At 38.5% G+C, this 26841-nt stretch overlaps 1 protein-coding gene across 1 annotated transcript in view; it reads left to right on the forward strand.

Moving 5' to 3' along the window:
- Window positions 1–26841, forward strand: part of PCCA (propionyl-CoA carboxylase subunit alpha) — a 398317-nt gene that overhangs the window by 302509 nt on the left and 68967 nt on the right. Inside the window, exons 20-21 of the mRNA XM_024205358.2 lie at window positions 8291–8389; window positions 21813–21866. Coding sequence (XP_024061126.1) covers window positions 8291–8389; window positions 21813–21866 — 153 coding nt within the window. The remainder of the gene's footprint in view (window positions 1–8290; window positions 8390–21812; window positions 21867–26841) is intronic.

The following is a 26841-nucleotide window of genomic DNA, read 5'->3' on the forward strand; positions in this document are numbered from 1 at the left end:
AATTAGGAGGGAGTTAAGAAAGAACCTGCTTTAATTCTATAATGTATTTACAAGCTACATCACAGCAGATTTAGATTAAATGTCAGGAAAAGCCTTCTAACTGTAAGCACAGTAGGACAATGGAACAAAACGCCTAGGGAAGTCATGGAATCTCCTTCACGAGTGGTTTTCAAAAAGAGGCTGGATATAGCCACCTGTCTTGGGTGGTTTAGACACAACAAATCCTGCATCTTGGGAGAGGGTTAGACTAGATGACCTTTGCAGTGCCTTCTAACCCTATGGTTCTATGATTCTGTGATTCCACAGTTGTCTTGAAACCCAAGGGCCAGCCCCAATTCAGTCTCGGGATGGGAGGTGATAACTGAGGGCATGTCTACACTACAAAATTAAGTTGACTTACAGTTACCGTAGTATTTACTGGGTTTTTTTCATGTACACACACACTACCCTTCTCCTGTTGGTGGGCTACTGGGAGCCCAACTGCCACCTGGGCTGTCAGCTCCACTCCCTGCTGAGAACCCAGCCCAGGGGGCTCCCTAGTGGGAGCCCAGCAGCCGCCCAGGCTCTGGGCACAAAGCTCTGCATCCAGAGCCTGGACAGCGCTCGGGCCCAGTGGGGAGCCTGGAGCCCAGACAGTATCTGGGCTCACAGCTGGAGCTCCCCAGCCGCCCTAGGGTGACAGCCATAGCTGTTAGCCGGGTGCGGGGTTCACAGCAGGGACCCTACCAGCCTTTCTTGTCAATTTCACAGCTCCAGCGCAGAGCTGTGAAATTGACAAGAGTGACAGCCGATGTAAGTAAAGCAGTGTCTACACAGACACTGCGTCGCCCTAACTACACTGACATAAGCCCTATGCCTCCCCTGGAGACATTTACATCAACTGGAGCAAGGCTGTAGTGTAGCCACTGACATAATTAGATCGACATAAGCTGCTGTCTGTCTTAGGGTACTTCTACACTGCAGTTGGGAATGAGCTTCCCAGCTCAGATAGACAAACTTGTGCTAGCAGGACTCGAGCTAGCTTGCTAACGATAGCTGTGTGTAGGGTGACCGGGTGTCCCGATTTTTGGGACACCTGGTTATGAACCACTGCTCGCTGTCCCCCTGGTTATGAACCACTGCTCTATAGTGTCTTGTGTTGGATACAACTTTCAAGTATAACAAAGAACACTTTTCTTTCTCATTAGCTATTTTGAAGCCTGCTTATCTCGTTGGATCTATGCACCAAGTTCTAGATGTATGAAATAAAATATTTCTGATCTATTGGGGAACTGTTGTCAGTGCTCAGCAGTTTGCTGTAGCACAGTATTTAGCTTAGACCAGACATAGAAGCCCATCAAGTACATAATTCTCATCTTGAAAAGGCCATTTCCAAATAAATCAGGATATTTTTTCCCATGAAGTAGGGGTGTGTGTGTGTGTGTGTGTGTGTGTGTGTGTGCTTTTTAATTTTTCACATATCCTCTCTCCCAGTAGGTATCCATGCAGCGATACCTATAACTACCAGATGTCTAAAGTTGACTTCCCATAAATAAGACACCAAAAATTAAAGGCACAAGAGTTGCCTATAAAAGAGCCAGAATAGGAATTCAGGAATTCTTGGTGCTCAGCCTATGAGCTAATTGTTAGGGATATTGTCTCTATATTAAAAATTATTTATTTTTGGTCTGTCCATCATTTCTTATTGTGAAACTTACCATAAGGTTTAGTGAAGGTCGCTACTAAATAAAGATCTTTAAAAATTCATTTCTGTTCTAAAATCTGATTGTTGTCTAAAATGGAAGCAGTTTAAATCTATCTTATACTCATGGTAACACAGCTGTACAATAAGGCCATTACCTATTCTTTTCAGATTTCCACGGTTAAGTGGGAAAAGAGTTGGGATCATGGTCTGCCTCTGAGGTGAACGAATGGAACCTTTGCAACTGAAAGGCAGTTAAAGATCAGACTTGCTTAGCGCTTGCAGTACATAGACATGAGTTTTGGCTCTGAATCTCCAGAAAAGACAGGGGAATGTCTGAACTATTCTGCCATTTTCTGGCTGGCCCTACTTGAGACCTCTCCCTAACATCATTTAGTGAAGCCGAGGCTCTGCTCAAAACCCTGTCACTTGGTGACTATCCCCAATGCACTTTCCACAAGCTGAGGAAAGACAGAAAATGGTGCACTTTGGCCACACCCCTATGCATAGCCTGAAGGGAGCGACATATGAGCTAGCAACACCAGTTCTGTACTCTGGGGACTCCATGCTAGGACAAACCCTAGCAGGGCAGCGCTGAGTAGTTTATGTGCTCTTTGTGCTGCCAGGGTGGTGCAAATGGGATGTAGCCGGGAAGAGAATCCGGCTATCTCTTTCTGTTCTGTAATGATCCTATGAAAACATGAACCATGCTTCCCAAACCCACTGTACGTGATCAGGCTAAAGGCACAATGGCAGTTACAAAATATTATCCTTATAAATGTCAATTTCTCGACAACTAATTTCTTTAACTCTTTGCATTAGTGTGGCTTTGAGCTATGCGGATGCAGTTATCTTACAAATATAAGCTATTTTCTCACTAATGACTCTACAAGAAAATCTGAAGCCGCCGAACAACAAAGCATTTGCCATAGTATCTCTGTTAGGCTTTTCTAAGGGGACTTTTACCCTAGTAAATGCCAAAAGTAGGGTCTTGCTGATCAGAGTGATAAATGCCATCACTTTTCTCTCTCTTTGTTTTGCTTTTTATTCCATTGCCACCGAGCTGAAGAGTTGATATTCATTACCATCTTTCCCCATTACCTCCTAGACTGGCATGCTCCCATTTCCAAAGTGAGATATACCAAGCCTCTACTGACAATTTACATGAATCTGCTACCTTACAGAAAAGAAATCTAATATGGAGCTGACTGTGTGTGTGTTTGAGTTATTGGGGAGGAAAATGATCTTGCAGTTATAGGCTGTCCATTCTATAAATGTGGTAAAATGCTTTGAAAATCTGAAAGAAATCATGGCACTCCATACAACATAGAAATGTGCATTTGAAGTCAGAGCCCAGCAATTCAAAATCTTCTGGTCTCATTCATAGCAGGTAAAAGGCTGCCTTGATGACACTTAGAGCAAATGAATTTCTCTCCTGCAGTCATGCACTGAATAAATCGCTTGATCTGGTTTGGTACAAAAGGGCAGGATCTATAAATAGTTAACTGAGCTTTCTTCAGGACAAGTGATGTATAGGCTGGAACTCTCTCTTGGGGTCTTTTTTAGAAGTAAGTGCAAATATGAACAAAAGAAAAGTTTGTAAAAAGGGATTCTTCTAATGAGATTGAAACCTCACACATTTTAACTTCTTTTTTTGAGCGTACAGGAACAACCACTTCAAAGGTATTTAATGCTGACCTTGCATTTGTTTGAAAAAAAAGAAAGGGGGAGGGGAGCAGATTTCTGTTAAACTGATGTGAATATACTTTTGTCAATAGATGCACACAGATAATCTCACCTTATCACTGACTAGTTAATTTGTATCAAGGATGTCCCTATCATATATGCTTTAGTGTGTCCAGCTTTTATTTGAAAGCCACTGCTAGCCGACTTAATGTGAGCTCTCCCCTTTTGTTGCCTTTCCCAATTTGCCCTTGCTTTGTGCTGTGCTCTACTGTTCCCCAAAGGCCCTGCCTGTCCTGTTTGCTCTTTCTTTCACCTTTTCTGCAGCTCCTCTTAGATATATTTATTTTAAATCATTGCTGGGATTGTGTTGAGTGATGTTCTGGATCTAGCCTAAATAAGGCTGTAAGTTATACTCTGGTATGAATACATCCACCAAAATGTCTTGTCAGTGGTGAATATGGTAAATAAGACTCTTCAGAAATACTACAAAGAGGCATCTGTTTTCATGATCTTTCCAGCGTCAGTTTTTTCTAAGGAGGAAAGGTTATTTTCCAATTGAACCTAAGCAGCTGAAAGTCTTGAGTCCAAACCCTCTTCTTTCTCTCACTTTGTCTTACAGCCAAACCAACCAAACAAATGATCTTGCACATTCAAAACCTGCCATGTGCCCACAGGGGTCGTTGGAGTTTCCTGGTTGGTGGTTGTAGCCTCGTTAGCCCAGGACAAAAATTAAACAAAAGATTAATGCTGCAAAATTTGCTCATCTGTTTACTACTTAGTGTTTATAAATCACTCAACTGTACTGTTGTCCTAGTGCAGGGGTAGGCAACCTATGGCATGCGTGCCGAAGGCGGCACATGAGCTGATTTTCAGTGGCATTCTCACTGCCCGGGTCCTGGCCACCGGTCCGGAAGGTTCTGCATTTTAATTTAATTTTAAATGAAGCTTCTTAAACATTTTAAAAACCTTATTTACTTTACATACAACAATAGTTTAGTTATATATTATAGACTTATAGAAAGAGACCTTCTAAAAACGTTAAAATGTATTACTGGCACGCGAAACCTTAAATTAGAATGAATAAATGAAGACTCGGCACACCACTTCTGAAAGGTTGCCAACCCTTGTCCTAGTGTGTCATCCTGTAGTGTCTGAATGGCCGCTGCCTAGAGGGAGGTATCTTCAAATCTCAACAAGCTACCGACGCTGATTTCTGTTTAAATCAACAGTATGAACAGGCTTGGCAGAATTTGATTTATATATATATTTTTTTATAATTTTGATGGATATGTTTATTTTTAAGCTTGTTTTTTATATTTATTTACGTTTTTCACTGTTGTGTGAAATGGCTTTGAAACATTTCAGTTTTATCTGTTAATTTTCACAGTTTCAGGAAATAATGGGGGAGTCAGATATTGGGGGGATCAAATAATTTATTGACAGTAGATATTGAGGTTCAAAAAGTTGACGCTATCTAACGGTTAAAACAGAAATTGTCACCATCACATGTCAAAATATACAAATAAATATCCTTAAATCAAACTCTAATAAGTTCTCAAGCACTATTTTCCTACTTTGCCTTTTGATTATCATCGATGGAAATATTTTTTCACTGGTTTGTATGTACAGTGAAATTGATGTTTAGTGACATTTACCGATTAAAAATCGAATCCTTCCATGCATAATTATAGAGGTTTGTGACATTCCCACTGAGTCAGACCGTTCTCTGACCATTATATTTGGCTTTCTGCTTCCATCCCCTTAGCTAGCTTGGCTTTTGGACTTGTGGTTCTGTTCTTACTGTACTTGGCTCATTTCTGGAAGGGACAGTCTCACTACTTAAACAAGTAAGGGTCTAATTAATCCCACATATAACTGTTTTTTCTTTGTTTTTGGCTTGTATAGAAGCTTCTTGCTACATAGCGCAATTAACCTGCTTCCTGCAAGGCCACTCTGCTCTTATCCTCAGACCTTGCCTCATTTTTCCTATGGTGTGATATATTTTCCCCTCCCTGCCCTGCCACTTTAAGCATTAGGGCTTTTGCTGTCTGTCACCTTTGCAAAATTTTCTCTGGACTCTCTTTGGTACAAACTGCATATTCGATTCCCTCATTTGGCCCTGCATGTCTTGCTGAATGGTGAATATATGGTAGAAGCAATTCATTGCCTGCATTTTCTCCTTTTCCACACAATCCACAATAAATGCTGCAGGGTTTGAACCATGCTTCACTAATCAAACCTGCTCCTCCAGAGCCTCCAACTTGCATCATGGTCACCCTCACAGTGCATTCTGCCCCATTTCCTGGATGGTAACTTCATCTGAATCACAGATGACTAGACTTGTATATATTCTTGTGAGGGCTCAGAGTCTGGTAACTTGCCAGTATGACACTTTTTAAAATATCTTTTTACAGTGATAGAGGGACTAATAATGAAATTGGTTGCAGAGTTGAGACGTTTGAATGGCACCCTTCACCTTTGATTAGTACTTAGATGTCAGCTGTAGCGTCTACCAGACTATATGTAAATCTTGCAGAAGTACAGCCTCAGAGTGCAGTCTCAGTTGCTTGTTGGCCAGTATTCTGATCTGCTCTGGCAGCTGCTCCTTTGTTTTCTTGTTCCTGAGAAACATTGCAAGTTTATTAATTATTATTACTATTTATTATTTATTTGTATTACCATAAAGCCAAGGAGCCGTAGTCATATACCAGAACTCCATTGTGTTAGGCACTGTACAAACAGAACAAAAGATGGTCCCCGCCTCCAAAGATCTTACAATCTATATATAAGATAAGAGACAACAGATGGCTACCGACAGACAGGGAAGTACAAGGAAAGAATGGGACAGTACTGGTCAGCATGATAGAGAGTAGTCTCAGCACACCAGCAGCTTAGCTGTTGCCAAGTTCTTTGTAGGCATCACATCAAAGGAGAATTTTGAGGAAGGATTTGAAGGTGGTGATTGTTTTAGCACAACTGATTTTTTCTTAGTAGTGTTCTTAACTATGTCATCAGAGAAGGATTGGCTCTTCTATCAACTTTAGTTTTTGACTGATAGCTGTCCTTCCAGAGTGTGAAGACAGGGCACCAGGCTTGTTCTGCTCTTAGTGGAGTCTCTTTCACAAGTTTATACTATTCTCAGCAGAGATAATAATTGCCAATTTACTTTTATTGACATTGGGACAGATTCACTGGTATGCTCCGGCTGCTTTGTGCTGCTCCTGTGATGCAAAGCAGCTGTAAACCTGGTTTAACTTAAGCCAGGTTGATGGCTGTTTTGTATCACTGGAACAGCGCAAAGCAGCTGGATCATGCCAGCTGATCTAGCCTTTTAGTGAACCATTATAAATTACTTGTTTTATTCATGATCTCTATACATGACTGTATTTGAAGTCAAAACCTGTAGGAATATTGAGTGGATCATATCCATTAAAGAAAACGTTTATATTCTAAAATAAGCATCTGTGGAATTAGAGGTTTCTTGGGCTAAAGGTTTTCCAAGGTAAAATGAAATTATGCATATTAGCCATATATGTTTGGTTATATGGAACTCCTTTAGATACAATATAATCACTTGCGTCTGATGAAGTGGGCATTCACCCACGAAAGCTTATGCTCCAATACTTCCGTTAGTCTTAAAGGTGCCACAGGACCCTCTGTTGCTTTTTAATATAATTTTTGCTGCCTTACCCTATTGTCAAATATATTAAATGAAATTATTAAATGTTAAAATTTAAAAATGCTAATTTTTAGATGTCTTTACTATGTTGCCAAAGAAGGGCACAGCACTTATTGTAAATACAGTTCTGCTGTAGCGGTGTTTTCTTCCAGTTTACTGAGATAATTTCAGTGGCATGAAATATAAGTGATTTTGATAAACTTGATGTTATTGTGTGTGATTTATTGATTGGACATATTCTGGGGCTTTTGAGGGTATGACTGGATGCAAGATAACAAAATTATTGTTTTCCTTTTATTTAAAATATAATGTATAGTTGAGATCGTTTGTACTTACCTTTGCCTTGCATAAATAGCATTTTACATGTTCAAAGTACTCTACAAACGTTAATCAATATAATATTATTGTATAAATGGTATTTTTACTTCCTTTTTATTAAACTCTACTGTTATTAAACTCTGAGTTCCTTGTAGCATAATACAACATTCAGCAGTTTGTGGTAATTTTTTTTTAACAGGGGCTGATAGCCCAATTAGAGTGAATGTAAGAGAGCACAGTCAGCATTATTCCTGTTACTAACTTTGTTTCATAGCTCAGCTTGTTTGTCCTTATGTAGAAAAATTCTCTTATTAAAAAAACGCAGTGATGATTTTTCCCCCTTAAGTCTTTCAGGATAACCACAGTGGAATGTAAGTGTGAAATCAGTCCTCTGATTAGTAGTAGATTGAGGGAAAACATGACAGAACTTGCAAAGTTTGACTGGACTTTGAGATGTAACACCAAAGAATTAATTACTGCTTCATATTAATCAAGATAACAATGCAAAACCCTTCATTAAGAGCACAGGGAAAGTTCTTCCTTGGTCCTTGGAGAGGATATTATATGCAAGCCCTGTGGTGTGGGTTGCAAAGTGTCACTGGAATTTATATGCATTACTTGTCTAATTGCAGTAAATGTAGCATGTCCAGATAGATTTAAAAGTTGGATGGGTGTTTGTTACTTGCTGGAAATCACTTGAAACCTCACTACTCAGAGGCAGCTGTTCACAGGTCCTTCACCTCTCCCCAGAGATGCCTAGAAGACTCTGTTGTTGGACCCTGTCTTTTATGGCAGAAGCAGTAAACATGACAGGTTGTTTGGGAGCCATCTGTTTTAAAATGGTTTCTGCTTGGTATGCAGCAATGAACTTGAGATCAGTGTTCTGTCCGTCTTCATGGTAACAGTCTTGTTTGGTGTCACAACAGGTGGAAGTTGATGGGATGAAACTAAATGTGACCAGTGAGTGGAACCTGGCTTCACCCTTATCGTCTGTCACCATTGATGGCACTCAGAGGACTATACAGGTAAATTCACTGACACATTATTTGTGGAACTGAAATGACTGCACCCCTTCAGATCTAAAAACACTATATATCTGTATGGATACTAAATTTGATGTACAACAGAAAAATACTATGTTGTTCTAACATAGTCTTTCTCCCTCCATTTAACAAGCCCAGAGCTTTATTGAGATCGATTTCTAGAGAAAATATTTGAGAAGATGACATGTCAGAATACTCTTTATATTAGAAACAATATCACACCTTTCAAATATCTCACATTTCAAGGGACCTCACTCATTTTAGTCTGAGATTTACCTATGTTTCTCTCAATTGTAGAGTCTCCTCCCTTCTATTGTTGAAATAAGAAATATATATTTATTAAAGGAACAAATCTGAAATCATTCCGGCATGAATAATTTTGTGTGTCCCTCATTTGAGTCTTTCCAGATTGAAAGGCAAGGACCGCATCTTTCCTGAATTGTTGTTTTTTATTAATATATATCCGTTTCTTGCTTTAAAGAAGAAGAAGAAAAAAGTAACACCCTCACTCCCACAAAACTAAAGAATAGTTCATGAATTGCATCAAATTCTAAAGTATCCCAGTGAAAGTGTTTAAAAAAAAAAAATTGCATTGCCATTTTGTATTAACTGTTTTTCAGTTTTCCTCAGGGTAAGGTGGTTCAGAATTTGCATAGGCTATGTCTGCACTACCACTTATGTCAGTATAACTTATGTTGCTCAGGGCTGTGAAAAGCCACCTACCTGAGCGACATAAATTACGCCAACCTAAGCATCAGCGTAGACAGCACGAGAGCTTCTTCCGACGACATAGCTACTGCCACTCGTTGCGGGTGGATTAATTAAGCCAAGTGTAGCTACACTAGAGCAGTGGTTCTCAACCAGTGGTACTCATACCCCTGGGGGTACGCAGAGGGCTTCCAGGGGGTACATCAACTCATCTAGATATTTGCTTACTTTTATAACAGGCTACATACAAAGCATTAGTAGAGAAGTCAGTACAAACTAAAATTTCATACAATGACTTTTATACTGCTCTATATACTATACACTGAAATGGAAGTACAATATTTATATTCCAGTTGATTTATTTTATAATTTATATGGCAAAAATGAGAAAGTTAGCGATTTTCAGTAATAGTGTGGCTGTGACACTTCTGTATTTTTATGTCTGCTTTTGTAAGCAAGTACTTCTCAAGTGAAGTGAAAGTTGGGGTTACGCAAGACAAATCAGTCTCCTGAAAGGGGTGCATGGGTGCAGCTGCGCCACTGTAAGCTCTCTTGTGTAGCCAGAGTCCCATTTACTAAATAGTCATTTTATTAAAAAGATCAGGGTGTCTGCACACACTACAAGTTATAGGAAACAGATTAAGATTCTGAAACCCTGGAATTACTTGAAAAATAGTATAAATTTATCAGTGATTCAGCATTTTTAAAATATTACTGCTGAACATATACATTTATGTTTTTCATTTTTGTTCATGGCGAATGCCACACCGATGACCTTTTCCGTGTGACTGAATTTGAACGACTTCAGCTTTGGGCATCCAAAACAGTTGTATCTTTTAAGGATGGTACGAGTAGGAAATGAGTGACATTCTCACTGTATGCCCAGGCAAATGTATACAGTGGGTCTTTCTAGCACATCTATAGTCTTTTGGGACTATTCAAAATTTTCTTGCAGGGTCGGTGCGGCTGGACATCATCCTCAACTTTTACTTACATGCTCCACTCTCAGAATTTACCTGCTTCTATCTAAAGACAATCTTTAGGTTTAGATTTAAAGCCTGCTCACTTTACTAATATTCAACAAGAAGCAATATGTATTTATAAACATATAAGAGGTGTTCAGAAGAAACCCAACATATTTGGTGTGCATACATGCATGTTTTCAGATGAGTTTCCATCAAAACTATTGGGAAGTGCATAAGGATATATTACAGTAGTATACAGCATTAGGAAGCTTTTATTGTTGCTATTAGTAGGTAGATTGATTATATACCAAACGCATGATATTTGACTTGCATCTTCATTTAATTCCCAAAGCACAGAATGTTGCCATAGGTGGACACGTTTACTGCTAGGTGGATGAGCCTGCTAATGGGGTCCTTGAACTGCTGGAATACAGTTGTCATATGCAATGCATGCAGGGGTCACTCCAGCTGCTGTACAACAAATATTCTGGAGTGTGTGTTATACAACAAGAAGTGTAAAAACCATAGTTATTGTTTCTCTTTGAGAGATCTGTAAACCTCTGTTTTGTTCAGAAATCCTGTAGCTTGAAAAGTTATGAATGCTGTGATTGTTTATATATGTTAAATTATGGTTACAATGTGATTAGCCCTTGATATCCGCTCATTGGAATCCAAATTGGATTTTTTGTTATGTTTCTCTAGACTTGTTCCTCTGCAAGGACCAAATTAGACTAGCGTGTTTCTATGGGTCTATTTGGCCCCAAGAGCATTTGATCCCTGAGTCTTAGTGTATCTTCCTTCAGCAAATCTTTGCCCTAGAGACATTTAAGCAACTAACATAAATTAATCGAATAATTCCAGCTGTGCTTTATTAATTTTCAGGCATTCTAATTTCTCTTCATAGTTGGTTTCATTCATCTAAATTTGTTTAACCAGTATATTCTTTGTGAACATTACATTTCTTTGAAGATTGATTTATGTACCTAGGGCTTGATCCTGAAAGGTGCTGAGTGCTCTGATCCCAATCCAGCAAAGCCCTTAAGCACGTAAGGAGTAAAGAAGGAAATGATTTTCAAATATTTTGTTTTAAAATGTATTTATGCAAATTGTAGTCTAGATATTCAAATTGTTGCATATCTGTCACCTGCTTAAAATAAGTAATTAGACATGAGTCTATTTTCATTTATCTGTTAAAGGATCTTGGCTCAAAATGTGTAAATAAAGGAAGTACCGGTCTAAGCAAGGAGTAGATCAGTGACATGCAAAAATGGGTGGGTACCAGAAAATACCGTGATCCTGCAAAGTTGAAATCAGTGGGTTCCTGTTCTTAAAATTAACTGTGTGCTCAAGTGCTTTGTTGGATAGGAGCCAGAGTACTAAGCACCTTGCTGACAAAATCTCAAATAAAATATTGCTGAGAGTTCAATGACTGCCCACAGCCATAGATTCTTTTATTGAAGCGGTATCTCAAAACAGTTTTGCTTATTATAGATCATGTATTATTTGGGTTTCAGACCCTAAATACAGGAACTGCAAAACAGTTTTGTTTGTTTGTTTAAGCAGTAGATGAGTTTGGAAAGATTTAGTGAGTGAGGTGCATGATGACTGATTGATGTCTTCCAGTAATACACAGCTACTGTACACTGTTACTTTCATTTTGAAATGGTTGCAGGGTCATTTTTACTATTATCTCTATGAAAGAGAAATATTGCGTATGCTCCCACTTCTTTTTCGTAGATGAGAGAGCAGGCCTGGCTTTTCTCAGAGCTTATAGGATCGCTCTATGTTTTCACATTTACTCTGTAAGCCCGCAATCATCACAGCCAAAGGAGCTCATCAGTGTTACTCCAGACATGAGGAGAGGGGTTGCTACTGAGTAACTGATTTTCATTGCCTCACTTGTCACCTGTTCTTGGCAATTGAAGCAAATACAAGCGATCTCTCAAATATCTCATTTAAAAAAAAAACAACAACACTACAACCCCCCTCTCCACTCTTCCCTCTCCCATCCCCCAAAAGAAAAAACATATCAGTGAGTTTTGCTAAAGTATGCAGTGTTGTATTTCAGGCTTCCTTCTTTTTTTAAAACTCTTAATCTCTGTTGTGTGTCATTCTCTGTGCTGTCCCTCATTATTTCCCTACCTCCAATTGTGCAAGCAGAGTGGCGGTTCAGCAATTCCTCTTCCTCCACTGCAGTCCTAGCTCTGAAACCTGATTTTATGACTGAATAAAACAAAAGTTTTCTCTACTTCTCTTCATTGAGAGACAAAAACTTCCAGGGCTTTGCTTCCTGTACCAGGCCACCCGCTAAGTTCTTTCCCTCCCCGTGCTTCCCCTTCCCAGTCATGGAGGAGCAGGCTAGGGTTGGGTATTCGACCAGTTCAAAAATAATTGGTCAATTGACAAGTCAAATATTGTAAAGCACTAATTTATAAGAACAGTAACAAAAAAGAGTAAGACTTTATGGTCTCATATAGGCTTACCCTTAGATATTTATACCTAATTACAAAAAAAACGGAGTTATTTTCATTCAGAAAAATGCAAAACACCATGAAATGATTTTCTCAAATATGAGAGTAATTATTTTTAGGTTGGCCTTTAAATATGGATATTATTCATAAAATGAATGAAATTAAAAATAAAACACACATAGCATCCATAAAACCAAAAAATCATTTTAAAAATCACTTATGCTAGATAGGCAGCAGGCCAACTCTACAAGCCGTTTTATGGCTGTGCATCTTTACTGTTTGTGTTGGGGGCGGAAGTTTAATGACTGTGAGCCCTCCTCTCCCTCTCCCACTCCCTTCTGAGTTTATTTTTGTATGATTGTCTAGTCAGTTTAGGTTGTAAGCTTTTCAGTGCCAGCCAGGACTGTGTCTTTTAACTTGTTTTAATATGCTTTGTAAATGGCATGGCATAGAAATAAAGATATACATACATACAATGTATGTTCTAGAAGATTCCAGCCAATCAAGATGCTCAACTTTCAATTAGTTGACCTTTTTCCCAACAGGTGGCTTTATCATGTAGTTAAAGTGAGTGATCAAGATATTTCAGTAGGTTTGCTAACAGGTGGCACCATGATGCAATCAAAAAGGTGGTTCTCTTGCCTACATCATGACATTCTTGCTGGAATATTTGACAATATTTGACCATGTTCAAATAACAGGTGTCAAGTTACATTATTTGACCCATCGATTGACCAGCTTGCAAAGTCTAGAGCAGGCTAAACAGGGCAAACCAAAGACGATGTGCTCCATCTGTGAAAAATTCCTCTCAGGAGCCACATAAAGGGAGCTCAGACAGCATAATTTCCAGGCTGAGCAAAGAGAAAGAGCTCAGAGAATGGACAGATTGCTTGGGCCTCTTCATTTCTCTCTCTGCCCCTGTACATCAATAAAGACTTTTCCAGAGACAGCTCCAAAAGGACAAGTGTCAATGTTCCTCTTGGCTCTCTCCAAAATGGACCAACAATGACTCTTCAGGATTGAGGCCAAAATTCCACTCCCCAACACCCAAACTTCATTGTCCTTTCCACCACCAAAGGTGGTCTCATCCCAGGTTCTTAAGTGGGCAGTTGAGTCACATAGCAAAGACGTCTGGCATTCTTTCAGAAGTGCCATCATTGGGGCTGAGCAACTAACAAATATCTAAAGGCAAGGGAAAATCTTTCACCAAAACTAGAATTTGGCATCCCATTTCATTTTGTCTTCAAAGAGATCTTTAGAGAGGAGTGAAAAATTCTTGGTAAAGGCTTAGTTAGCAAATCTGGAAACTCTACAGGGTTCTAGAACACAGATACTCTTCGAGCTCCCTAAAATTGGTGCCAGGGTGACATCCCAGTCAAAACCTGCTGAAGGGGATTTCTTCTCAAGAGACCCCACAGACAGGAAGAGAGAAGCCACCCTTAAAGAGATTCTGAAGCCTCCTCAGCATGCTTTAGAGTCTGTATGTAAATAGTTTCACTGCATATATAATAGCAGTAATCAAGTAGGTGCACTAGAAAACACCTGAATTATCTGCTTCAGTTTGTTAGATAATTGGTTCCTCTGAGCTGGTGAAAGTTTTTTCCCCCCATGCAATAAAATTGATGCTATCTCATCGTTTGCAAGTGGGTGGTCTGAGAAGGGACTGAGACTTCCTTTGTTTCTAAGAGCAAAGAGGAAAGGGAAGTCATTTAATAACCAAATATTAAATATTGGCTTGGATTAATCTCTTTTCTTGTGATGGTGCTCATCACTGTGGCATCTGGTAAAATGGGAGCATAATCAGATTCTGCTATTATAGCTGTGCTGACATTTTTCATGGAGTCTACCAGAGTTGCTAAAGTTACTTTTTAAAAAGTTAGGCTTGGATATGCATATGGTCAGCAAGAAAGACAAACATGTAATCTCTGATACAGAGACTGAAAAAGTACCGGATATCTTTCATCACCATGTCAGAGGTCTCTAGCTGTAAGGCTACCTTAGCAATGGCAGAGAGGTCTCCAGAGGTCATGATTGATCTAATAATGGGTCGGCAGCTAGTTTGCAATCACTCTATCTTATGGCTGACTCAACTTCCATGTTGATGATATGGATGGATTGTGTGGTAGGGAGGGAGCTGGGGAATCCAAATTACTAAAGACCATAAGATTATAAATCACTGTTGCCTTATAAATGACCATCTTGACCAAGAAGGAATTAAGGACACCAAACATCCTGTACTCTTAATATGTTAGGAAAAGGAATGGCCATTCCTCTCTTCCTAGAAGGAAGAGTTAATTACTCTGCTCACCCAGTCCCTATGGAGTTGGTTTGCCTTTTTAATGAGCTAAGTCTCCTGCAATAAGTTCACATCTGCAGTCACCTTTTTCAATTTAGCTCTCAGCTTCTTCAACTTAATGGGGCTGACAAAAGCCTTTACTATCCAAAAGGTTAATTTAAAAGTATTAGCTATCACAATACCATAGCATCATAATTTTCTCCAGAGGAGTTACAAATCCTAGTGACTCAGAATACTTTGTATGAATGGTTGTAAGGAAAAAGTTCACACTCAAACACCAAAAGAATATGTATACTCAAGCATTACATTCAACTAGTTGATGGGCATCATAATCATAAGAGAACTTCTCCCCTGACACATACATCCTCCAGTGTGAGAATGGGTTCTTTTGAACAGAGAGCAGAAATAAAGATACCACAATAAAGTAAAATGCAATATGGTAATGTGGGAGAAAGAAGGGGGACAGCTAAGATGGAGAAAGAATCATTTAAGAGGGTTTGTGTTCAGCCCCAACTGGGGCCGTGATGATGATGATCATGAGGTGTAGGATTGCATAGTGGTGTATTGTCTGCACTGCATGACAGTTTAAAAATACAAGGCATCCCAGCATATGAAAATTTGTGGTAGGGTTTCCAAAACTTGTTAACCAACTATTCTGTTAGGCAATGTTGGTCCCAGGACATTAGAGACAAGGTGGGTGAGGTGTAGAAGAGCTCTGGGGAAGCTTGAAAGCTTCTCTCTCACTGACAGAAGTTGGTCCAGTAAAAGATAGTATCTCACCCATCTTGCCTCTTTAACTATTCTATTGGGATTTAACATAAAAGCATGATTTAGAGAAAACAAAACTGAAAAGGTCATGAGGAGGGCTAACAACATTTTATCAGGAACATGCACAAGACCCAATAGCTAATCAAGAAGACATTGCTAAACTGTTTAACCAAACAAGTAAAAATTGACTAATTAATTATGTGCACTAGTTATGGGCATTATTTTAACTACCATAACCAGTTCATTAGGGACTATTGAAAAGGGGAAATTTACCTAATATTACGAATAATTGGCTAAATGGTATTGTCCCCAGTGCATAACAGAGGCTATTGTAAATTGGCAATGAATTAAATGGTGTACGCAAATTCCACTTAGTACAGTTCATAATTTGGGGTCAGTGACATCGCATCCTAATCGAGGCACATGTTGTTCCAAAAAGTTGTTCTCAGTGTTGGGTTCTGTGTAGATTTCTTTTACAGTGTTTTTACTGATATTAGATACTGACACTGCAATATTTGATAAGTTGGCTACTGTCCATCCAGTAGGTTACCTGGAAGACTGCATCTACAAGGAACGAATACATCTACCTCAGCTACAGGTGTACCTACAATATTTCCCAAAGCTGAAGTCAGCTTTGGCATTAGCAAATAGGAAGATACATGAATGGTATATCCTAGTACAGGTTGGGATATACCACTATGCCTGACCGGTTTGGACTGTGATATCCAAAACAGAGATAAGGAAAGGTACAGAACAACAAGTTAAGGATCCAATTAGTAAGATCTTAGGTGATGGAGAAAGTGCTTTTTAACTTGTAAACAGTCATGATATAAAGAGGTAGTTTTGGGGTGTATCTTCAAAGCGAACGTTCTGTGTAAGATAAGAATTGCTTCCCGGAATAAGGGTATGTGTATCTCCTTTGGTTATTGTACTGTTTTGTCTTTAGACAATAAATCTGGCTAAACTTTGGCTAGGCTGTTGAACATTTTTAATTATGAACCACAAGTGTAGTCAATCAGTTGGCTGTTCGTTTTAATCAACATTTCGACTCAACCACATGGGCCTCTGAAGTGTCAGGAGGCAGGGCTGGGTGGTCCACTTCCTGGGATCCAGATTCCCCAAGCACACACAACTTGCTGAATAAGTTACTGTGGCTCTAATCTGCAGTAATTTATGCAATTTCCTCCTCTGCACTGTGGAACTCTTAACAGCTCCTCCAGTTAGGGAAAGTTCCGTAATGCAAGTCTTCTGCAAGGGAACAGAGGTAGGAAAGGCATGTGTGGAGTCAAGGGGCTTCTTCACAGACTCTTGTTGCCTCCAGCAGATCTCTGAGGTCCATGTGGATCTTGGGGGTTGTCTTCAGGGTGTCCAGGTGGGGAGGAAAACTGGGAAGGAAGAAATTTGGGGAAATTTTTGCAAATTTTAAAATACTGATTTTTTTCATTCCTCTATTTTAGAAATAAATCACATGTAGGTATAGCCCATATTTTCATAGGTTAAATTATCTAAAGTGTCTACTAATTTTGGGTGAATCGGTGTTTGGGTTCCCAACATGATAAACCTGGGAACTGATTTTCAAAAGGTGTTAGTACCCGCAACTCCAGTTGAAGCCTACAAGAGCTACAGGTGCTTTGGCATCTCTGAAAATCAGCTCCTTAGTGTGTCAAGTTGGAAACCCATCGATCCACTCTAAAGTAATGGCCGCTTTTTAAAAAATTTAGCTGCGGTATTTAAAATGTGTTCAGAGTAGTCACATGGGCTGTGATATTACTGTAATTATTTTTAGGTACTTTTTGTGTGTTTTATTCTGTATATTTTAATACATTTTACCCCACTGTTTTTGCCTTGGTGCCAAGCATTGCTATATAGATATATATAAACCTAAGTACTCTCCATCTTACCTTGAGTAAATGAAGTAGTTTTCAGTATCACAAGATATTTGTTTGCTAGGCTTTAATATCTTTTTTTCTTGTTAGTGAATATTCTTTTTGACTCGACACATTAGTTGTTCATTTGTAAGCAAAGCAACTGCTATTGGTCTGTTTCAGTTTCTTTGTTTGCAGTCATTTCTTCTCTCCACCTGCTCACAGCAGGTAATCTGCAGATCCAAGAGTATCTGAACACTTCTGGCAAATACCTTGAGATCTTCTTCCGTTCTAATCCTGTCTGTATTGGTGTGGTGTGTCTGCCTCTCTCTCTCATACTTTGTATTTTGGGGGGAGTTTTCCTTTCCTCACCCCTCTTTTATAGCTTGTTTCTCAATTTCATTTTTATCTAAAGGTACTTATCCATTGCAGGCTTGAGTACTAAGCTGATTGTAACCCTACTGCATCATACACTGAATAGCTCATTGATACCCAACTAAGTGGAACTAATTTTCTATGGCAAAGCAGAAGAATTTGGAGTAGTGTCACACAAACCTCTTGTAATTTAGTGAGAAACACCAGATTGAATTGATTCCTTGTGAAATTATTGCATTATTGCATATAATCATGCAGATATGTGTAATTGCACCCATATGTAGATATATGCACATGGATTTACACTTCCTAGTTGTATACTTTGTTTACACAGATTATATCCTGAATGTACATGTTATATTTATGTGTAAATATAAATATATACATACAGCATGTATACAATATTAATCATTGTATGAGAATTTGATAGCTTTTAGAATTTAAATGTTTTTTAAAGTCAAATCATATTTTCTACAAGTTTTAGTTTAGCTGTCTGCCACCTGAGTTCGCATGAAAAAAAATTATAGTTTTAAATGGGATTTTGTTAACTTAGAATCTCTCAACCTGTATTAATTTAATCAAAAAGAATATAAATTATTTTTAAAATCCTATGATTCACACATATAACATAATGTTACTATTTTCACAGGAGAAAATATATTATTTAGGCTTTGTGAAAACGGTAGAAATATGCTTTGCATTAATTATTTTCTGCTTCAGACCTCTAAGTAAATGTTTTGCAAATTACTTAAAAAAAAGGTTTTTACATGTTGCATGGTATTAGCTGTTCTTTCTGGTTACTTGCATTTGATTACTTTCCTGTTATCAAACATAATATGAAACCATGTATTAGAATGCATAGTTCATGTAAATATACAAATTAGAATAGGTGGAGACTGATATATTCTTTTTCTAAGAAGGTAGAAAATAAGAGAAACTGTTAACCATCTTCTTTCATTTTCCTGAAAACATCAATTGCATTTACAGATCTCAGTAACAAGCCCACCAGTAGAACAGAAATAACTCCTTTCAGTATGCTTTAAAAAAAATCTAATCACATTTAACAGCTGAGATTTATTTACAACTGTAATTTGAAACATTAATTATGATAATGTGCTGACTTCTTTTGTAATATGGTGTTCAAAAGCCTGGCAGTTTTCTTTTTGGTCTTGGTAACATATGGTTGATTTGGAGAGTCTATCCACTTTTTTTTTTTTTTTTTTTTTTTTAAATATGCCCAGAAGGAAAATTTCTTTTCCCTCCTCTGTGTTTTTTAATTTTCTTCTCCTTCTCCCACCCCGACTTTTTTCTCCTCACTCTGTTAATTTGAGGGATGGATTTTAGTGCTTACAGTGAACTCTTGATACCATTGAAGGCTGAATGCTGTACTGCATATTGGAGACAGTGTAAGCAGGTGCCGTGGGGACTTATCGTACTGCGATGCCTATGCCCTTTCAACAATGACAGGCTAAGGAAGAGGGTATTTATCTTCTTATCCCTGATACTGTGGTTATGGAAGACAACCTTTGGGTATAAATATGTATTTGGTTTTAGGTTGTAGATTCTAATCTGCATGTTTCTGAATTTATTTTCTAGATGACTCAACAGTTATCACATGAGCAGGCATTTTAGTTACTCGAAAGTGTGGTGAAGTCCTTGCATTCTTTGGATCTGATTTTGCAAATCTCCAAGCATGCAAGGAGAACTTACATGTGAGTAGTCTCATTGGAAACAAAAGGACTGCTCATATGAGTAAAGACTACCTGCATGAGGAGAGGTTTCCAGGATCTGATCCATAGCTATTAAAACCCACAAGTCCATTCACGATACTAAGCTATTGCTTTGAAAGTGCTTAAAGGAAAAACAGAAACAATTTTTTGTTTGGCTTTGTATTCCTCTATGAAATGAGAGTGATGGGGAGATTAGCCAAAAAAATGGAAATTTTATCAGGCTATGAAATTATTGTTAATGGCCTCTTCAAGGGGATAAAAGGGCAACACAGTAAGTGACAGCACTCTAATGAGGGCGAGGGCATTCCAGGAAAAAAAGAAATTAAGTCCCTTAGGGTTTTTTTTTTTTTTTTTTCAACTTGCCATTTTCTGACAGCTTATCAAGTGGTCAGTACTTGTTTGTTTTGGCATACAGTTCATTCATTGTAGACTGTCGGTACTTTGTTCTTCTTTGCAGTTTCCAAAACCTGATTGTGTTTATCCTAGACTGTGGGAAAAGTGTATATTCCTGTTTCCTTTATAAAAGTAAACGTCAGGTTTTGTATGAAATTTTATTTCCCATATTTTCCATTCCATTAATCATTATTGTTGAAATATGTCAGGCCTTGGCACATCCTTCTTTGTTTTCATATGATTGTACAGATTGCAGTGTCAGTATATGACCTGTTAGTAAAAAAAAAAAAAAAAAAATGCAAGTTTAGGCTGTGGTAGGAAAGCTATTGCTTCTATATATAAAATATAGCTGCAAAACATGCCACACTGTCAGAAAAGGGACAGCATTTAACTTAGTACTACTATTGTGTAGCATTTTGTCACTTCATTGTAACTGTCTTTAAAATGTGAAAGTACTAAAGGTAGTTTGCATTTTATACCTATCCTTGTAATATATTGTATATGCTTCCATACATATCGACACACAGGGCATATTGTATAGATATTTATATCTCTTTAAATTTAGAGCTATACTATGTATTTACACTTTTTGATTTTGGTCTTCATTCAGCAACGCTCTTAACCACATATGTTGTATGAGGGCCTATGCATACAGTAATTTGACAGCTGTGAGAGAAAATAGAGATATGACAGAGCAAATCAGAGAATTAGTATTCTGACAGTGTAATTTATTTTAAATAGTCCAGCTAATTGCATTAAATATTATCTTCTGTAAGTCAGACAGAGGAGTACATATTCACTTATTTTACAAGTAAATTTGAAATGTTAAGTCAAAACGCTTCTTCCCATGAAAATGCTTTACAAATATAGTGTAAAATATAACAGTTTGGATTAATGTAGAATTTCTCTGTGAAATGTGTGTGCTGTGAACAGCTTTTGAACTGAAGGAGGAAAAGACTCAAAAGGAGCAGTAACTTCTTGTATATTTCCTGTGTTTAGGTTATAGGTAATATCATGTATAACCAATAATGTGCTTCCTTTTGCACTGCCTAGTGGCTTAATGATAGTATGCTCTATGATTGGTCAGAGACTTGAGCCAACAGCCCCAAGCCAAATAGATAACCAAGTGTTTCACAAAATTATTATTTTTTCTGTTTTCAAAGGAGGACCATTGTGTGCATGCATTTACAGCACCCTGTCACAAAGAGGAGATGAAAATGTCTCTTTAGAATGAGTGACATGCTTAACATTTATAGAGTTGAGGTAATATGGAGTACATGAAGTGAGAATACAGATATACATGTGCCAGAGAATCACCACCTTAGAGGTGGAAAAGTCCTAGTAAGTCATAGAACCATAGGGTTAGAAAGGACCACGAGGGTCATCTAGTCTAATCCCCTGCCAAGATACAGGATTTGTTCTGTCTAAACTGTCTAAGACTATCCAGCCTCCTTTTGAAAACTTCCAGTGAAGGAGCTTCCACAACCTCCCTATGTAGTCTGTTCCACTGTTGTACTGTTCTTATATATCATAACATCCATCTCCCTGAAAACACACACATTCTTCATTGTACGTAGATGCATTTGTTTTCAGTACTCTTCAAAGTAAATTTGTTAGAATCTGTTAAAGCAAAAACTAGAATTTGAGCTTAAGTATGAATCAGCTTCTTAGCATTGAAGCTCTTAAATACATTTTTACATTATGCTTATTTTGTGCATATGTAATATATCTACAGGCATTTTGGTTATTTCCTGCAGACCTTACAAGAAGAAAATAGCACTGCTTCAACTTACTGAGAAAGCTCCTAATTAATTTTTACATCTGTTTCTTTCAGTGCCTCTCTCGAGATGCAGCTGGAAACATAAGCATTCAGTTTCTGGGCACAGTGGTAAGTATTCAAGATCTACTATACTACATTATGCTTGTATTGAAATATAACTTAACAAAAAAATAGGCAGTTGATAATGACTGCACACACACGCCTGTGTTCATGAATTTTGTCAGTATCTGTTTTAGTGTGTTTGCTTCAAAGTATAGGATACATAAAACCCCCATTCCAGGTATTTCAAACTGGATGGAAGCAGAGCTATCCTTCAGTGAACGCAACAAAATGTTTACATTCCACATTTCACTTGATATGAGCCTATAACTTTTTGGCCCCTAAAAAGGTAAGGTATAACACTGCTCTACAGCCAAAATGCTTCTGAAATAAATGTAGTCAAACTTTACTAATTCTGGGTCACTGAGAACGAAAATGATGCTTAAAATTGTTGATTGGCTCTAGTTTTCAAGATATGCTATTGGGTCAGTATATACGACCCTTGACTTGGGAATGGCGGAGGATAAGTGAGTTATAAAGGGAAGGGATCTCAATTTAAACCAGAAATGACTAAAATACATCTTTGACTGGATCTATGAATAAATCTATGACTGGGTTTGGACAGTACTTGCTTTTTAGGCAAAACAATGAATGATGCAATCTGAAGCTGGTATTGCGTCATACATGATATGAATTGCATCATGTTATTCCTAGAAGTCATGGATGATGCAATCATAATGAAGCTTACATCACTCTGCTGAACAAATTGCCCTATATCAGCTCTAGAAATCATACAGTGTCGTGCTCTCTTATTTGTCAGTGTTTGATTTTGCAAAGGGACACATTTCTGTTTAGCCAAAGTGAGCAGAGATGCCTCGTACTTGTGTGAACAGTGCAGATAACTTCTGCTATGTTTGTGGTGAAGTGACTTTTGCATCACAAAAGCGCAGTATAACCACTATGGTTAAGAAAGCCTATCACGTTTATTTTGGCTGCAAAATTGGAGATCAGGACAAGAGGTGGGCCCCACGCACATGCTGCAACACTTGTGCACCAAATCTTCGCCAGTGGTTGAAGAGGAAAAGGAAATCTATGCCTTTTGCAGTGCCAATGATTTGGAGAGAGCCAACAGATCATACCAGCAATTGTTACTTCTGCATGGTGCCTCCAGTTGGGAAAGGTGTGTCAAAGAAGAAAAAGTGGACTGTGCATTATCCAAACATTCCATCAGCTATACGCCCAGTACCACACGGAGAAGGACTGCCGGTTCCTGATGCACCAGAATCATTCTCACTTGAGTCAGACGAGGAAGAGGAAGAAACTTCTGGTCCTGAACCATCAGTGTCACAGGACCCACATTTTCTCCCATCCTCCTCCTCTGAACCACACCTCATAACACAAGGTGAACTGAATGACCTTGTCAGGGATTTGGAACTACCCAAGAGTAAGGCAGAGCTGTTGAGCTCCAGACTACAGCAGTGGAATCTCCTGACAGGTGATGTTAGACTTTCCATGTTCCGTGACCGTCAAAAGGATCTTGTCCCATTCTTCTTCATGGAAGGTGATCTGGTAGCCTGCAACAACATTGATGGTGTGATGGCAGCCCTCAACATCGTTCACGATCCAGATGAGTGGAGACTGTTCATTGATTCATCGAAGACGAGTCTTAAAGCTGTTTTACTGCATAATGGCAATGTTTTGCCATCAATTCCAGTTGGTCATGCAGTCCATATGAAGGAAACCTATGACAACATGAAACAACTTTTGAGGTGCATAAACTATGACCAACATCAGTGGCAGCTTTGTAGCGATTTGAAGGTTGTTGCTCTCTTGCTTGGTCTGCAGACTTGATACACAAAGTACTGCTGTTTTCTCTGCGAATGGGATAGTCGTGCAAGAGATTCCCACTACATCAAGAAAGATTGGCCACTCCGACAGTCATTGGAGCCTGGGAGGAAAAGTGTTCAGCATCCACCACTTGTTGAATCAAGGAAGATTTTGTTACCACCCTTACACATCAAGCTGGGTCTGATGAAGAACTTTGTCAAGGCCATTGACAAAACACAAGCAGCTTTCAAGTACCTCCGTGGAAAATTTCCAAGGTTAAGTGAAGCTAAGATAAAGGAAGGTGTCTTTGTTGGTCCTTAGATTGGTGAACTTCTTCGAGATGATGCATTTGACCATGCACTGCGTGGCAAGGAAAAGACAGCATGGAAAGCCTTCCAGTTAGTGGCAATAAATTATCTCGGAAACAACAAGGCAGACAACTACAGGTTGTTGGTGGAAAACCTCCTCAAGGCATACAAAAGCCTTGGTTGCAACATGTCACTAAAGATACATTTTTTGCACTCTCATCTAGATATTTTTCCACTGAACTGCGGAGCAGTGAGCGACGAGCAAGGCGAGCGATTTCACCAGGACATTGCAACAATGGAGAAACGCTATCAGGGCAAATGGAGCCCATCAATGCTTGCAGACTACTGCTGGACAGTGACAAGAGATGCTCCATTTAATGAATATAAGAGACAAGCCAAGAAGCACCGAGTAGACACTGAATAGGACTAAACTATGTACATAATAGTTTTTTGCCTTTTGTTTCATAATAAATTTTATTTATATAACCCTTTTGCTGATTTTTAAAGTGTTACATAAACAGGACAGGTGAAATATTATCATGTAAAGCAACCATAAACACATGAAAAGACCTAGGTTTACAATTTATGATTAAAACTCTACTATCTACACAATATACATAGACATAAAATGTAAAAACTTAAATATCTTAGAAACAGTAGCCAATCAGTTGTTTTAATTGTCATATTTGAATTCAGCACATCAAAATACATAATAAATAGCACATTTTATCTCTGAAGCATATGACTTCTCAAAAATTGTAGACCAGTGTAGTCTCACAGCAGGAAAAAATAATTATTGAGACTGTTGCATAAGAATACTAACACATCTTGGTCAGTTAATAGTACAAAGTCAAAATGGGCTTTAATCAAAACCCTATTTCTGAGCATCACCAAACTTCGGAAGGTATTGGTCAATTCTATGACTAGTGACATTCTTTTTTTTTTTTTAAGTGGGATGCAAGTATGTGTTTTTACTATTAATTACTATTATTATTAATTTGTATTGCGGTAATTCCAGGAACCCCAGTGTTACAACAGTACCTCATTGTGCTATGGGCTGTACAAACACACAAGAAAAAGGCAGTCTGTACCCTAGAAAGCTTACAGTCTTGATACGCTTTTAGCTTTAAGACATTGAGAGTAAAACAAAAGGATATTAGTCGTTTAATTCTCTAGTGCTGATTATTACCATCTTAACTAAAACTAATATTGATTATCTCACACTGCTTTATCAAATCTGCATCTATTCAGAAAACCTAATAATTATTTAATGAAAAAGGGGAAAAAATACCAGAATATGTTTTTGGAGAGGGGGAGAAGAGAAGAAGAGCACTTAGTGTGCACTATCAGGCACTTAATGTAGATGATGTAATACAGACTAGTCTTAACATGTTTCTTGTTGGTTGAACCTAAAGAGAGAATTTTAATCAGTAGATTAGAAAAATGGTAATGGAGACAAACCTTTTCCTAATGTCACGGGGGGATAGCTCAGTGGTTTGAGCATTGGCCTGCTAAACCCAGGGTTGTGAGTTCAATCCTTGAGGGGGCCACTTAGGGATCTGGGGCAAAATCAGTACTTGGTCCTGCTAGTGAAGGCAGGGGGCTGGACTCGATGAACTTTCAAGGTCCCTTCCAGTTCTAGAAGATAGGATATCTCCAATTTTTAAGTCTGCTTTCTTAGCTACGTGTAAGATCTTTTCAGTATTTGGAAGCAGAATTGATAATTCCTTGCAACAGAAGAGGTTAGCATCCCTGAGGTACAGTAGGTAAAAGTTGAAGGGATGCAGGGTTAGGTAAGAGAATTCTGGATGTTCTCTCCTTTTCAGATTGACTTCCCTTCTCCCTCAAAGTCCTCCCCATTGCTTGTCTCACTCTCCCTGGTGTCTATGCTCCTCTCCATTCTGCTCTCCTTATCACCTTCCTTCCCCACTCCTTTGCTCTTATTAACTAATCCCCTCCTGCCTCCCCTGCACCCCAACCTACTACTCAATAGAGGGGGAGAGATTAAAAAAATCAGAACTGCCATGATGTTTGTCAGCTGTCACTCTGAGCTATATTTCATCCCTTTCCTCTACCATGTATCTGAGTTTCTCTTCAGATTACAAGCTTTGGGCCAAGAACAGCATCTTCCTGTGTGTTGATGCAGCATCTAGCACAGGGGGAAGGGCTGATATGGATTAGTGCTTTTGGGGCATTGCTGTCATATCAATAATAATAACTAATAAAAATATAACTCCAAAGCCATAAAAGAGGACCCCTTTCTCCACTCTTAGAACCTCTTTTTGGGAACTCCAGTATGTATGCTCTACCATGCCCATTACTAACAGATAGAAGGCTAATCAATGCATTATAAGGTTGGCAGTGGGGTTTTTCCCCTCATAACACGAAATGCTTGAAAGAAATATTTGGTGATATGATATTTAGCTTTCTCAGTATTCTGCTTGCATATGCTATACATCACTGTAGAAATTGGTTAGAAAAACAATTTATATTTGATTTTAATATTTTCTGTTGAGAGAAGAAAAACTAGCTTCAATCATTCTCAGTTTCATACGTATGCAAATTCATCATGAGTTTCAATGCTGACAAGCAGCGTGGTGCTACTTAGCACATGCCCCATATACCTTTTCATCAGCACATGTTTTTAGAATCAGCTGATTGAGAGCACAGTCATCCAACTTGTCATGAGGGCATCAGCTTAGATAAAATAATTCACTTGATTTCCTGACATTAGACAGCAAAAGCAGTTTTTCTACTGGTTTTTGATAAGAGATGAGTCTCAACTTGATTGAGCCGGCTGACAGACACTGAAGAGAAGCAGAGAATGCCTCTCTATTAGAAACCTCATTGGCATCCCATGTAGTTAGTTAACGGACAGGGGAATGTACACTTCAACAGAAAGACTTGGA

Source organism: Terrapene carolina, unplaced genomic scaffold (genome assembly GCF_002925995.2).
Source record: "Terrapene carolina triunguis isolate 2854851 unplaced genomic scaffold, T_m_triunguis-2.0 Scaffold21, whole genome shotgun sequence".
Lineage (NCBI taxonomy): Eukaryota > Metazoa > Chordata > Testudines > Emydidae > Terrapene > Terrapene triunguis.